The 14,357-nt window shown below is 38.7% G+C and overlaps 1 protein-coding gene across 1 annotated transcript in view; it reads left to right on the forward strand.

Moving 5' to 3' along the window:
• Nucleotides 1-14,357, forward strand: part of SHQ1 (SHQ1, H/ACA ribonucleoprotein assembly factor) — a 105,672-nt gene that overhangs the window by 49,898 nt on the left and 41,417 nt on the right. Inside the window, exon 10 of the mRNA XM_055260451.2 lies at nucleotides 7,694-7,814. Within this exon, the coding sequence (XP_055116426.2) occupies nucleotides 7,694-7,814 (121 nt within the window). The remainder of the gene's footprint in view (nucleotides 1-7,693; nucleotides 7,815-14,357) is intronic.

The following is a 14,357-nucleotide window of genomic DNA, read 5'->3' on the forward strand; positions in this document are numbered from 1 at the left end:
CTTTTCTCCTTACCGTGTAGACGGAGATTTTTTTTTTTAATGTTCTACCTTGAACTTGGATGCCTCATTCTTAGTTGTCTGAAGAAATTGAAATTAGTCATGTTACCATTATGTAGTTTTGATGACATCTGGTCATGTATTTCTAAACTGAAGCAATCACTGTTTTGACAAGTTAGTTAAGAAAGAGGACAGAGTTAATGTCAAGGCTGTCCTTCCAAACTGGCACATCTTGCAGGGACTGTTACAGCAGAAAAGGCAAAAAGCAGCCTTGGGTTAAATTTATTATTTGAACTTACAGTGGTACAGTGATGTAATAAAGCTTGTACAGCTACATTCTTTTCTTGTCCGGGAGATATATAATTAGGGAAGGAGTAAACAAATTGTATATGCCACATTTGTCATGATGCAAATAAAGGTAAATCTGTAGACCACTGAGATGTTATAACTAGTACATGCTAACTGAGCAATTTGACTGGGTATGTTTAAAGTTAGATTCTTTGTACTCCAGACTGTGCATTAACAACCAGCGTTTATTGAACAGTATCATACAATTTGCTGGACATTGTTCTAGGCCGAGGAAGAAAGATGAAAATCATGTCCTTTCCTGTCAAGGACTTCATCATACATGATGATAAATACTGACAATGGATTTATTGCATAGTGGCTGAGGGTCAGACAACTTATTTTCCAGTTCTGATTCTTGCCTCCTAGCTGTGATCTTGGCCAACTGCTTCATATCCTTGAGCCTCAGTTTTCTCGTTTATGAAACAAGGAAGAAAGTACCTAACTCATAGGGTTAAATCATGTAATTATATGAATTATCTGGTGCAGGGCAAGTGGGTAGCTCCTAATTACTTAACGTCTGTTTGGTGCTGCTATAACAGAATACCACAGACTGGGTAATTTATAAAGAATAGAAATTATTGGCTCATGGTTCTGGAGGCTGGGAAATCCAAGATCAAGGGGCTGGTGAGGGCCTTCTTGCTGTATCAGAACATGGCAGAGGGTATCACATGGTGAGAAAGCAGGCAAGAGGTTGAACTGGCAGCCTGAAGTCCTTTTATAATTGGCATTAACATTCATGAGGGTAGAGCCCTCATGACCTAAATACCTCTCATTAGGCTGCATCTTCCAACACTGTTGCATTGGGGATTAACTTTCCAACAGATGCTTTTTGTGGGGTGCATTCAAATGGTAGCACTTCTGTAATAGAGGGGTATGTCAGGTATATGAGGGAACCCTAGACCAGCTGGGGGAAGAGTTAGAACCCTGTTTCCAGAAAAAGTAATGCCTGATTTGAGACTTGGATAGATGGTAAATTAGTGGTTGAATTGAGGGTTGTACATTCCAGGCAAAGGGGACATCTAAAAAGTACATGTTTGCTTCATGTTAATTTTGTTTGCGAGTATACAGATAATATATGTAATTTTAATAACAGAATACTTTTTAAATGGATAGGACTATAAGTTTGTGCTCAAAATAGTAATTCATTGCTTCAAGTATGTGTTTCTTAATACAAGTCAAAAATCGAAGCTTAAATGGCATCTGAGAAATTTGAGGATAAAAAAATTACATAGACCTAGAAGCCTTCTTAATGCTAAATTTAATGTGCGTGTTTGTGTTAATTGTTAGGGATTTGACTTTGTTCTACTTCCTGATAGGGCCAGGTATTAAAGCAAATTACCCCACTTTGGTTCTCTTAATTTAGATTAATTTGACACAATTTTTCTGCCTTCTTCCTTTTTATGGTCAAATGACATATGAAAATTAGTGTTAAAATACTTCATATTTGTTTTGATAAAATAGTCTCATCAGAATCCCAGAATTCTAGCCATTTTCTAGCCAGGTATCTATTATACTAAGTTATGTATTTTAAATGATAGTAATGTTGGCTGTTATTTTGAGATGATTTTACAAATAAAGACCAAGCAGTGCTTTCCCGCGGGTGTTTTGAATAACCACTCTTTTTTTCTTTACTTATTGTTTTAAAATTATTATTATTATTTTTTGTAGAGATGGGGTCCCACTCTGTTGCCCAGGCTGGTCTCAGACTGCCAGGTTGAAGTGATCCTCCTGTCTTGGTGCCTCCTAAAGTGCTGGGATTATAGGTGTGAGCCACCAGGCCTGGTCCCTTTACTTATTTTGGCCTCTTGTCTTGATAAGGACAGATATGACATTTGATCTTAGCCAGAAGGCCAAGAAGCAATTGGCTTCTTGTCTTGAGTAACTCAAAACTTTAAAGTGCAGAATAGACACCCAGAAAACCACAGCCACATAGCTGTAATGTACCAGCAGTTGAAAAGAAATTTAGCTCTTATTGTATAGAATTAGCAACTTACATTTTTTTTCCCGATGCTGGCTTTTAGCCAGCAAAAACATCCACTACCCTGATCATCTCCTAGAGATGGAAACCATTTCTTATGTGCCTCCAGCCAGGAGCTGGTCTGTCAGTGAAAGATTATTCCCAACCCTGCTCTCCTAGTAGGAGGATTTCAGGAAGCCAAGGGGAATATGTTAAATCCTATTTACTACCCACCTACTTATTACTGTCATCCATATTTTCTTTATCTTGTCATTACGTTTCTCTGTGTTGTCATTAGTCTTTCCCCGAAGTAAAACATTCATGGCACTTGTCATTTATAATACCAGGATACTAGTGTTAAACTGCTTTCATGAGTGACCAAGAGTTCTTGGTCTTAGAGTCATTCTTCCACGGGTAGGGTTGGCTTACTCAACCAAGTCCATCCTAGAGAATCCCTAACTCTTGGGATTTAATGTCTTGGAGAGAGCTGTTAGTGCCATTTTGCGGTGAAAATAGTTACCGTGGTTACTGTGCAAGGCACTGTTTTTTTTTTCTCTGCTTTGAACCAGGCAGTGAACTGCCTAAAAATGGTCACTTTCCTGCAGTGCCTTTGAGCAGAAATGATTCTCTTGTACTTAGGCCTTAGCATTTTTTTATGCCCATATCGTGTATGATGAGCCCACGACTGGATAGAGCCCCACAGGAACCGTGTACTTTGAGTCCCCATAGGCTTATGGCCACCGGCCATGTGACAGTCTGGAAGAGGGCCAGATTTTTCCTTTGCTCATAGCTGCTAGATAAGTGGCTGAGGGTCTGATAGAAAGAGCAGTCAGTACAAAAGAGACTGAAAAAAAAAAGCCCAGCCACATGCTTGGTGAGTCTCCTGGCTGTGATGCTGTAGTCATCTACAGTGACATAGTCGGAACAAAAGAGATCAAGTGTGACCTCAGAGTAACAATGCATATTGTTGGGGGAGAATGGTTTTCATGTACTTTTTATTCTAGATTGTCAACTGCCAGTAGCCTGGTTATCTTTACCATATTTGTCACATCACATACTATGAAAGTAGTTTAAGGCTTACAGTTAAAACACAGCTTGTGAAGAGAGCATATGACTTTGCCTTTCAAAACTGCCTTGCAATATAATTTTTAAATAAATATTGCTTCTCAGTTGTTTAAAAATATAATTTAAAATGTGAATTCAAATTTGTAACCTTCATTTATCAATTTTTCGGGGGTTGGCTGTGTAGTTGAACATGTCTTAATTTTTGTTAAACAAATAATGAATGTTTCTTGTGGACAATTTTGAAAATAGAGGAAAGTATAGAGAAGAATAAACAACTGTACTCCCACATGTAGAACAATGCCAGGTGCGTGATGGGCTCTCACATATTTGCTCAGTGAATGTAGAGACAGATACTGTTAATATCATTTGGGTATATATGTCTAGGATTTTTTATTTTTTATTTCATTTATTTTTTGAGATGGAGTCTCGCTGTCAAGTCGCCCAGGCTTAAGTGCAATGGCGTGATCTTAGCTCACTGCAGCCTCCGCCTCCTGGGTTTAAGCGATTCTCTCGCCTCAGCCTCCTAAGTAGCTGGGGCTACAGGCACCTGCTATCATGCCTGACTAATTTTTGTAGTTTTAGTAGAGATGGGGTTTCACCATATTGGCCAGGCTGGTCTTGAACTCCTGACTTCAGGTGATCTGCCCACCTCAGCCTCCCAGAGTGCTGGGATTACAACCATGAGCCACTGTGCCCAGCCCAGCATTTTTTAAATTAGTATTTGTCTTTTTTTTAAATTTTTTAAGATTTTTTTTTAGAAAATAGGGATCAGAACATGCAAATACAATATAATTTCTCTTTAAATTAAAAAAATATTTTGGCATTTCTTATTTTTTGTTATTTGACATTTCTTTTGTTTTTGAGACAGAGTCTCGCTCTGTTGCTCAGGCTGGAGTGCTGTGGTGTGATCTCTGCTCACTGCAACCTCCATCTCCTGGGTTCAAGCGATTCTCCTGCCTCAGCCTCCCGAGTAGCTGGGATTACAGACGTATGCCACCATACCTGACTAATTTTTTTATTTTTGTGGAGATGGGATTTCGCCATGTTGGCCAGGCTGGTCTCGAACTCCTGACCTCAGGTGATCTGCCTGCCTCGGCTTTCCAAACTGCTGGGATTAGAGGCATGAGCCACCATGCCCTGCCTGTTATTTGACGTTTCTTTTCATTATTATTCTTATTTTTTTTGTGATAGCTGAAAGATTTAAATTTGCCTGTGGCCTTTAGCAAGAGGGCAACCTCACTTTAGGCATGTCTGGTAAATGAAGCTGTATATAATTTTATTAGGTAATGGCTGCTGTGGATCCTCATTAAATATGTGACCTTAACTCCACCTCCCCAGGTCCAGTGATTCTCCCCCCTCAGCCTCCCGAGTAGCTGGGACTATAGGCGCGTGCTACCACGCCCGGCTCATTTTTATATTTTTAGTAGAGATGGGGTTTCACCATGCTGCCCAGGCTGGTCTCGAACTTCTGACCTCGTGATCCACCTGCCTCGACCTCCCAAAGTGCTGGGATTACAGGCGTGAGCCACCACGCCTAGTCCCAATCCTGCATTTTCTGTTAACCTGTTTATATTAGTAAAGTGTGGGATCTTGAGAGATAGTATTCTGGAGGTGTCACACAGCAGAGAAGCTTATTCAGGTTACAAGAGAATAGTTCGTTTTCCAAGACTTATGGTTGACATTTAAAACTTTTAGTACTTCTAAAACTAACTCCTTCCCTCTGCACCCTCCTTCCCCTAAAAAGAGAGAGAGAGAAGGAAAGCAAGAAATAAATTAGTTGGCATATGCTTACTGTGACATTTGTCTTCTCTGTGGCAATTAAAACTTCAAAACATTCTTACAGGTCAGTTGTTCCTTGATTCTTTGGGCAACATGGCTAGTGTGGCAAACATGGTTTCATCATGCCTGCAAATTTTGATTATATTTCCTCCTCCCTTCATCAAACCCTGCTCTCAACATTTCCTAGTTTGTAATTAAAATAGGCTTGTGCTGGGGTGATACACACTAATCATTTGACGTAGCTAACCTGGGCCACTTTGATAAGCCCTAGCACTGACCTTGCCTTAACCAAATGAACTTGACATCTTGTAGCTTCAGGCCTTCTAAGTATTAGTTTCTCTTCACAATCAGTCTAGCAGTGGAGCTTTCATTGACATTCTTCATTCATTCTTTATTGTATCTGCATATGAGGAAGCCACCAAGTTAATATTTTTTAAAAAGGCATGGACTCCGTTTTCAGACTTATTACCTACTTAGGGGTTAAAGTCACTAATAAGTCCTTGAGTAATAAAAACGTTGTGATATAGACTGGATGAGGCAAGAACATACAGGTAGCATGGCACAGTGGGTAGCCTCTGGAGCCATTAAGATTGGAATTTAGATCTTGGTCCCTCAACTCAGTGGCCCTGTATCTTACCCATCCTGAAGCTTCCAGTTTTCCTTCTGGGAAATGAACAGGAGAGGTTATGGGGAGGATTTTCCCCATTTTGAGTTTCCTTTTCACTTCTTTGCAGCATTTAGTAAAGGACCGTGAAGACTAGGAAAGTCAGCCCGGAACTTCCCGAAGGAATGAAGACTGGAGCTAGACCTTGATAGCGGGCTAGGTCACATGGAGAAGGGAAAAAGGCATGGAAACAAGTCTGTAGAAAGAACATTGAGAACATATGCAGGGAAGAGACTCCATGAAAGCAGTGCATTAAAAAATGTGTGTTAGAAGGGGTAGAGTCTGGAATCTGAAAGATGGGAAAGAAGATTCTTAAAATTGAGGCATGAGATGAGAATATGAGTGGACATAGGAGCTCAGGCAGTGGCAGAGAAAGGGCAGATGCAAGGAGCATTTTCAAGGAAAAATCATCAGGATTTGACGGGTGAGACCATAGAATGGAAGAAATTTTCAGGGTTTAAGCTAGGTGATTACTGTGTCTATCATGTATTCATTCATTCTTAGAATACTTAAATGGAAAACCTGCTGCTGCAGTGTTCTGTTCTAGGTATTGGGGATTAATCACTAAATAAAAGAGAAGCCCCTGCTCTTTTGAAACTTACTTTCTAGTGTTAATTATGTTAAAAAATTTAGTGTCAGCAATTTTAGGATCTTGAGATGTCATCATCTAGCTCATGATTCTTTAATGATCTAAAAGTTAAATGGGAAGTGTCGATGAAAGCACATCCAGTATCTTCATGAACTCACTATACAGTATTTCCGTGTTTCAGAACTGTAAAGATAAGAATGAAACTGTTAAACTGAAAATACTGAATTTCACAGATCAAAGAAAATGGTACTACTCTAGACGTAGTATTAATAGTTCACCTTATAATTAATAAATTTCAGGAAATATCATGAAGTTTGGAACACCTAGGGAATTGTTGAGTTGTAAAAGGCTCCTTTTGTAGACTTTGGTTGGATTAAAACTAGGTTCATTTAAAAACCAGGAGGAAGTAGTTAGGTTGAACAAGGCTTTAACACTTGATGGCTTTTGTTCATGTGAGTTTTGTCAGCTTATTTCTGAAGTAGTGCTATGATGTGTTAGTGTTCAAACTGAGTTTTCTTCAATTATTTAAGGTAAAATAATTTATTAGTAGATAACTTCTTGACAGAAAATGTTGACATAAGAAATAAAGAAGTTTGAAATTTAGAATACAGTTTTCCATGTTATGTTGAAAGCTTGAATTGGAAGAACATCTGATTAAAATTATGATGCATTTAACTATTCATTTGGTTTAGAAAACTTTCCTGCCTTTCATTTAATTGACCTAGTTGTATTTCATAGCATTTTAATGATAACCACAACTAGTCAGCTGTAACAACAGAATATAAAGATTGTATGTAATTCTTTTTTTTTTTTTTTTTTTTTTTGAGATGGAGTCTTGCTCTGTCGCCCAGGCTGGAGTGCAGTGGCACGATCTTGTCTCACTGCAAGCTCCGCCTCCCCAGTTCATGCTGTTCTCCTGCCTCAGCCTCCCCAGTACCTGGGACTATAGGCGCCTGCCACCACACCTGGCTAATTTTTTGTATTTTTAGTAGAGATGGGGTTTCACCATGTTAGCCAGGATGGTCTCGATCTCCTGACCTCGTGATCTGCCCACCTCGGCCTCCCAAAGTGCTGGAATTACAGGTGTGAGCCACTGTGCCTGGCCAAAGATTATATGTAATTCTTAAGGAAATCAATAAAGGGGTTTGGACCTAATAGGACTCATAAATTTTTTTGCATTTAAAAATATTCTTAAGAAATGATCAGGATTCTGAGCTGCTTTAGATATATTACCTCTCAGGATCTGAATTTCTTTTTCTTAAGGATAATTTTATGTTTTTTCACTTTTCTTCAGGTAAAAGTGCAGTTTTAAAGTGTCTCCTGGATATTCACAAAATTTTTCAGGAAAATGACCCAGCATACATATTGAATGATCTCTACATCTCAGACTACTGTGTGTGGATTCAGAAAGTCAAGTAAGTTTTCATCGAGTTACTTACGAATTTTTAGATGTTCACATTGCTGAAATACCTATTTACCCAGGAGGAAGAAAACGAAATAACCTGAGGAGTAAGTTTTTTTTTTTTTTTGAGACGGAGGTTTGCCCTTGTTGCCCAGGTTGGAGTGCATTGGTGTGATCTCGGCTCACTGCAACCTCCATCTCCCAAGTTCAAGTGATCTTGAGAATCTCCCGAGTAGCTGGGATTATAGGCGTGTGCCAGCACACCTAGCTAATTTTTTATTTTTAGTAGAGACAGAGTTTCACCACATTGGCCAGGCTGGTCTTGAACTCCTGACCTCAGGTGATCCACCCACCTTGGCCTCCCGAAGTGCTGGGATTACAGGTGTGAGCCACTGTGCCTGGCCAGGAATAAGTTTTAATGAGAAGGAAACCCATTGACCTACCAAACACTAAAAAGTAACTGGATTAACATGGGGAGCTTGATGAATTTGCTTAGGGAAGGAGGTACGCAGATCGTGAAAAGTTAATTTTATTAGAAAAAATTGGTATTGGTATGTCCTGGAAAACAGGTATTAAAACAGTTGTGATACTGATTGCCTTGCTATTGACTGTCCAGTATGAAATCTCAAGACTGGGTATCTGAACTTGTATCTGTAGTTCACTTACAGTAGAGTGTGAGTGTGTGTAGATGTATGTGCATTCATGTTTGTGTGTGCAAACATTTTAGTATGCAAACTGCATCAAATGAATCCACATGAGAGCTCTGCATTCATTGGCTAGCCACTGGCTTACCACCACCTGCAGAGCCTAATAGCATGATTCTTGATAACGCATGTATGGAAGGGTCCGAACGCTCACAAATGAGCTCCAGCACTTGGTATATAAAAATTTTTAAAAGTGTTTCTCATTGTGTCAATCAAAGAAACATAGTAGATTAACGATTACATTTTAAAATGCAGTGAATTTTTATTTTGTGAAGTTCTGTAATCTGATTCTTATTAGACATGACAAAATTCCATTTCAATAACAAGAGGCTATTAATTAAGAACCTGTAAATGGGCCAGGCATGTTGGCTCATGCCTGTAATCCCAGCACTGGGAGGCCGAGGCAGGAGGATCGCTTGAGTTCAGGAGTTCAAGACCAGCCTGGGCAACATAGTGAGACCCTGTCTGTATTAAAAAAACAAAAAAAACCTATAAAGGGAACTCTTAATTGGAATGACTCCTAGGTGCTATAGAAAATGATAGCTACAATGTCAGTTGTGACTTAAAAGAAGAAAAATCTTGATATTTTTGCTACTGCCATGATTGATAAATAAATGCTTTAGTGTGGATTTTAATGTCTGTTTTGAATGAGCCATTATATGGGATTTATTTTTTATTTCTCTTCATGGGGGAGCAATTATACTGCAGAATGAAATATGAAAAAACTTGAGGCTATACCTGTTGTACAGAAAATGCTTAGGGATTGCTCAAGATAATGCCTAATAACATACAGCAGGTGGTGTCAGCATTTGTGTTGGAAATCTAGATTTCACCAGATGGAAAATTGAATGTTTAACCCCTGAGGTCATAATGGCATGTCATCACTTCATTTGATCCTCCTGCTAATTGAGCTTATCAAATACCCTGCTGCCATTTCCTGTTGTTACTTTCATTTTCATAATAAAATTAAACGGGGATAGTCTGTCTCTGTGGGTTTTGGTTTTTCTTTTTTTTCTTTTTTTTTTTTAGGAATGATGATTTTTGTAAACATGTAATGAATATTGAGGTTTGCACCAGGATCCCATTTCTATGAGTGCCTGTTTCTCTCTTTGTGATATTCTTTATTAGCTAAAGAGAAGTTTGTTTTTCATTAAAGTAGAAAGATATAGGCTGTCAAGTAGATGTAGGGATTATCAGACCTTCCCTGAAATGTGGCTCACGCTTGTAATCCCAGCACTTTGGGAGGCCGAGGTGGGCGGATCACGAGGTCAGGAGATCGAGACCGTGATGAAACCCTGTCTGTACTAAAAATACAAAAAATTAGCCGGGCACCTGTAGTCCCAGCTACTCAGAGAGGCTGAGGCAGGAGAATGGCATGAACCCGGGAGGTGGAGCTTGCAGTGAGCCGAGATTGCGCCACTGCACTGCAGCCTGGGCGACAGAGCGAGACTCTGTCTCAAAAAAAAAAAAAAAAGAACTTTTTCTCTTGGTTTTACATTGTGGGAAATGAAGCGAAATTCTTAGGTTCTTTGTAATTGTTGTGCTAATAGTACTTTTTAAAAATGGGATAATGTATTGGGGAGTGAGGTAGGAGAGAGAAACCAGCAGGAACTCTTCAAATTACTTTGCAAAAGTTGTTTTTTCAACTTCACCAATTTGAACATAACTTTCTTTTCCCTAAACAGGCGTGTTGCTTTCAGTTTGTATGTTAAATTTTAACTGTAGCCCGGCTATTTTTTTCTCTCTTTTGAAATAAAACATTTGTTTATCTAATTTTTATAAAAATTTCTAGTTTCATTCTTAATTTTACAAGCACAACATGATTGAGCTTTCTAGTATTTTCTTTACTGTGAACTTCTTAGGTCTAAATAATTCTGCTGCAGTGTAGATCCATGATTTTCGTAAGTAATTTTTTCCTCACTTTTACCTTCTGGTTTATTTCTTCTACATATAGTTTATCAGTGAAATCTAGCACCTTATTTTTATGTTTGAAAAGAGCCGTGTATTTTTCTTAGTTTAGTTTGATGTTTTTGTTTATAATAATAAAAACTATGTAAGGTTTTGTTTGAAATACCAGGTAATTGCTAAATTCTGACTAGCACAAAAACAGCATTCCATTTTTACAGTCAGATATATGCTTTGGCAAAAACCTATTGAAACGTAGGTAGCAAAGTCATTCTTACATTGAATTAATGAAGTGATAGCAACATCTATTGTTACTTCTGCTTTTGTACTAAGTTTCCCTATGTTATTTTTCCCTATGATATCTGTGTCTTGTAATGCATATTTGCAAAGCTGAAAAACTGAAGCTCCTGGCCTTTCATTCTGAGTTACAGATTTTACGAATTGTTTTTCTGAAAAGAATGCTTGCTCCCTACCACCCTTCACTGTAAGCTTCACTGGAAGTTTTGAGTGTGGTGCTCACTACAGCAAATGTTCTCTGGTTGGCAGCCTTAGAAAGTGATTTGTTTGAGGTTGTATGTCTTATAAGAGATAGGTCAGGTCTTCTGGTTCCAGATTTCATGTTTTTCAAGATATGCCACTTACGCAACCAGTTGTCTCCACCCATAGCATGTGGAAGAAAAAAGATAAAACCCCTTTCTTCAGAGAGATTTTCCTATAGGAAAGGGAATGAATGAAACGTCTTTCTCATGGATGTTCCCATAGCACTTGGTTGAGAGATCACTGGGCACCTCTCATGCCTGCCTTATATTGTTGGAATCTAGATGTGTATCTCTTTCCCCTCTAAAATGCTAAGGTCTATGTGAATAAGCACCTGTCTGGGCCCATCACAGTTTGTGAGCACAACCAGTTTTACTCAAATTGAATGATACCTATTAGACCGGATTAAAGGAACATTTTTCATTTTTTTTTTAAATGTAGCACTTTGAAAATATAAATCAATTCTAACTTATTTTTATTGGTATTTCAGCTACATATACAAGTTGCCCGATTCTTTGCTGGTGGGCTACCATCAGTAGCAGTGATAGTTCTGACCCTCTGAAATTTAACATTTCCATGGTATCCAACCCTTTGGCTTCCATGGGCCATACTGGAAGAATTGTCTTGGGCCACACATAAAATACACTAACACTAACGATAGCATGGACCAAAAAAAAGATACATGCATAATTTTTATGATATCCAACACTACAGTTAAGCAAAAAAGTCCTTGCATTCAAATAGTTGGCACCTTTTTATATAAGGTGGGATAGAAAATAATGAACTGCAATACATTCCAGCTCTACTTCTCATTGACCGTATGACCTTAGCAAGTCACTTTGTCACTTAATCTAATTCAACCAGTATTAGTATTTTGATATTTCCTCTATTTGTTTCCCAATGCATTTTTAAACCAGTGGAAGCAATACTGCACATACCATTCTGTAGCCCGTTTTATACTCATGATAATACCCTATAAACCATTTCCCTTTATAACATAATATCCATTACAGAGTTTTTTTTAAGTAAATAATTTATTCCTCATTATAAAAAGAGTACATATATGCTCACTGAGAAAATTTCACGTTAAAACTGTATGGTTTTAATACATAGCACATTTTGAAATGACAAGGGATCAAGAACGGTATTCTTTTGTTTTTGCTGCATGTTATAATTTTATTGTTTTTAAATGAAACTAAAATCTAAAATCCTGACTCTCATCAGTACAAATGTGAACCTGTAATTAAGATGTGAAATCACACTTTTTCTCTCTAGTATAGTTTTTTTAAGTAGGTAGTTCTGGGGAAAAAGAAAAAAAGTTTTTGATATGCTAAACCCTCTTTGCATTAAACTGATTAATGGTTAATTAACTCCAATACTCAGTGCAATTAACTTTTTTTACTGAAATTTTCTGACGTTTTGGACACTAATGTGGGAAGTTTGTAGAGGGAAACAGCTATATCACAAAATAGTTATCTGTCATTTGATAAATCATGAACCTCAGTTTTCTCAGTTGTAAGTAAACCTAAGTCATTTCAGGACTGAAGTTCTAAAATTTTAGAAAACTTAAGACCTTTTGATTGCTCTAGATTCTTGAGTTGCTTTCTATGTGCATGTGCTTTTGAAGGGGATAGGATTATGCTAAGAACAGGGTAGATAACATACATCTCTTCCTTCTGGCTCTCTGTTGTTCCCGGTTCCTCTGCCAAAATGAGGGAGTGAGAGAGACTCATATGCAGACATGCCACATCAGAATTGCATATAAAAGTGGAGTCATGTATTTTTTTTCAACCAGTAGTTATTGAGCTCTATTATGTGCCAGGTGGTGAGATAGGTGCTGGGAATACTGTGGTGAACAAGAGAGACACGTCGTCATAAAGTTGGTCTTCCAGTGGGAAATGCAGATGTAATATATTATACCGAATAGCGACTACAGTGGGCAAGTATGGGTGCTGTGGAAGCATCTAAGAGGACACAGGGCTGAAGGAAAACGCTTCCAGAGGAAGAGTTTAAGCTGAGAGCTAAAAGGTTTGTAAGAATTGGCCAGATGCAGGTGGGGAAGTGGGGATGAAGAGTATTTCAGACAGTAGACAAAAGAATATGGCCCATTTGAAAGGCTTGAAAACCCAGGATGCATAGGTTATAGTACAGAAGGGATAGGAAAGAAGTGAGGCTAGAGGTTCATGTAGAGGCTTGGACACCTAAAGATGCTTGTCCTTTGTCCTGGGAGAATATGGAGCCTCTGAAGAGTTTTAAGTGATGAACTGCCTGTGTGAGTGAGGGGATGAGACTGACATTCTGGGAAGATCCATCAGGTGACATTGTGGGGAATGAATTGTGGTGGGGCAGAGCTCAGAGCTCGAGACTTAAAGGCCAGTTAAGAAGCAGGGTAATTCAGGAAAAATAGCCTGAGACAGGTGAGTGAGAATGGGGAAGGAGACTAGTCATCAGATTTGAGAGGCAGATGAGACAGACTTAGTAATTGATTGGACACTGCTGGGAGAGAGAGAAGGGGAGGAGCCAATATGAGATGCCAGTTTTGACTTGGGCATCTAACTGGGCTGTTGAAGGTGCCTATGCCAAGATTAAATAATAATGAAGAGGGTGTAGTTTGGGAGAGAAGGTGAGGAGTTGAATTTTGGAAATGCTGATTTAATGCCTCTAAGGAATATCAGTAAAGAGGGACCAGGAACATTTGGAGCACAGCTGGGACAGATGTATAAAGAAGAGTTTAGACAAGAAGGGAAATGAATTAAGTCACAAAACATAAAAAATGTTCTCTGGTTACATGGCACTGTGTTACCTATAAGTATAATAATAATCGGAGTGGATGCATTTCAAGCTGGGAAAATAACATCATGCAGATGAGTAGACAAGGAGAACATGTATGCAACATGGTGAACAAATTTTCTTGTTCCAGCTACAGTGTATAGGTAGGACAAGAGTGGATGTGAGGCTTTTTGCATTTGGATCATAGTTTATCCTTGCTGTCTCCCTTTATTGTTGAACAAGCGGGTCTACTGTTAACATTTCGAGGGTCACAATGTTATAGTAATAGGGTCAGATAAGAAATCCTATCTCTCTAGTCTTTATGCTGGAGCCTGCTAGTATTCTTAACTAATTCTTTTTGTTTTTTAAGAGGTGAAATTTCGCTATGTGACCTCCAGCTCCACAGCTCAAGTGAGCCTCTTGCTTCTGCCTCAGGAGTAGCTGGGAATACAGGAGCACGGCTTATGACTACTTCTTGTCAATTGGTCCCATAAGAGAAACTCACTCAGACTTTTACAGTAAAATTGGGGAGCTTTATTGGTGACTATAGGTTATCCCCTGGAACTGTACGTTCAGGAGTACAGCTGGATACCAGGAGGTCAGATGATGAGAAAGTGAGGCTTTCGGCTTGCTCTTGCATG

The sequence above is a fragment of the Symphalangus syndactylus genome, chromosome 21, assembly GCF_028878055.3.
Source record: "Symphalangus syndactylus isolate Jambi chromosome 21, NHGRI_mSymSyn1-v2.1_pri, whole genome shotgun sequence".
Lineage (NCBI taxonomy): Eukaryota > Metazoa > Chordata > Mammalia > Primates > Hylobatidae > Symphalangus > Symphalangus syndactylus.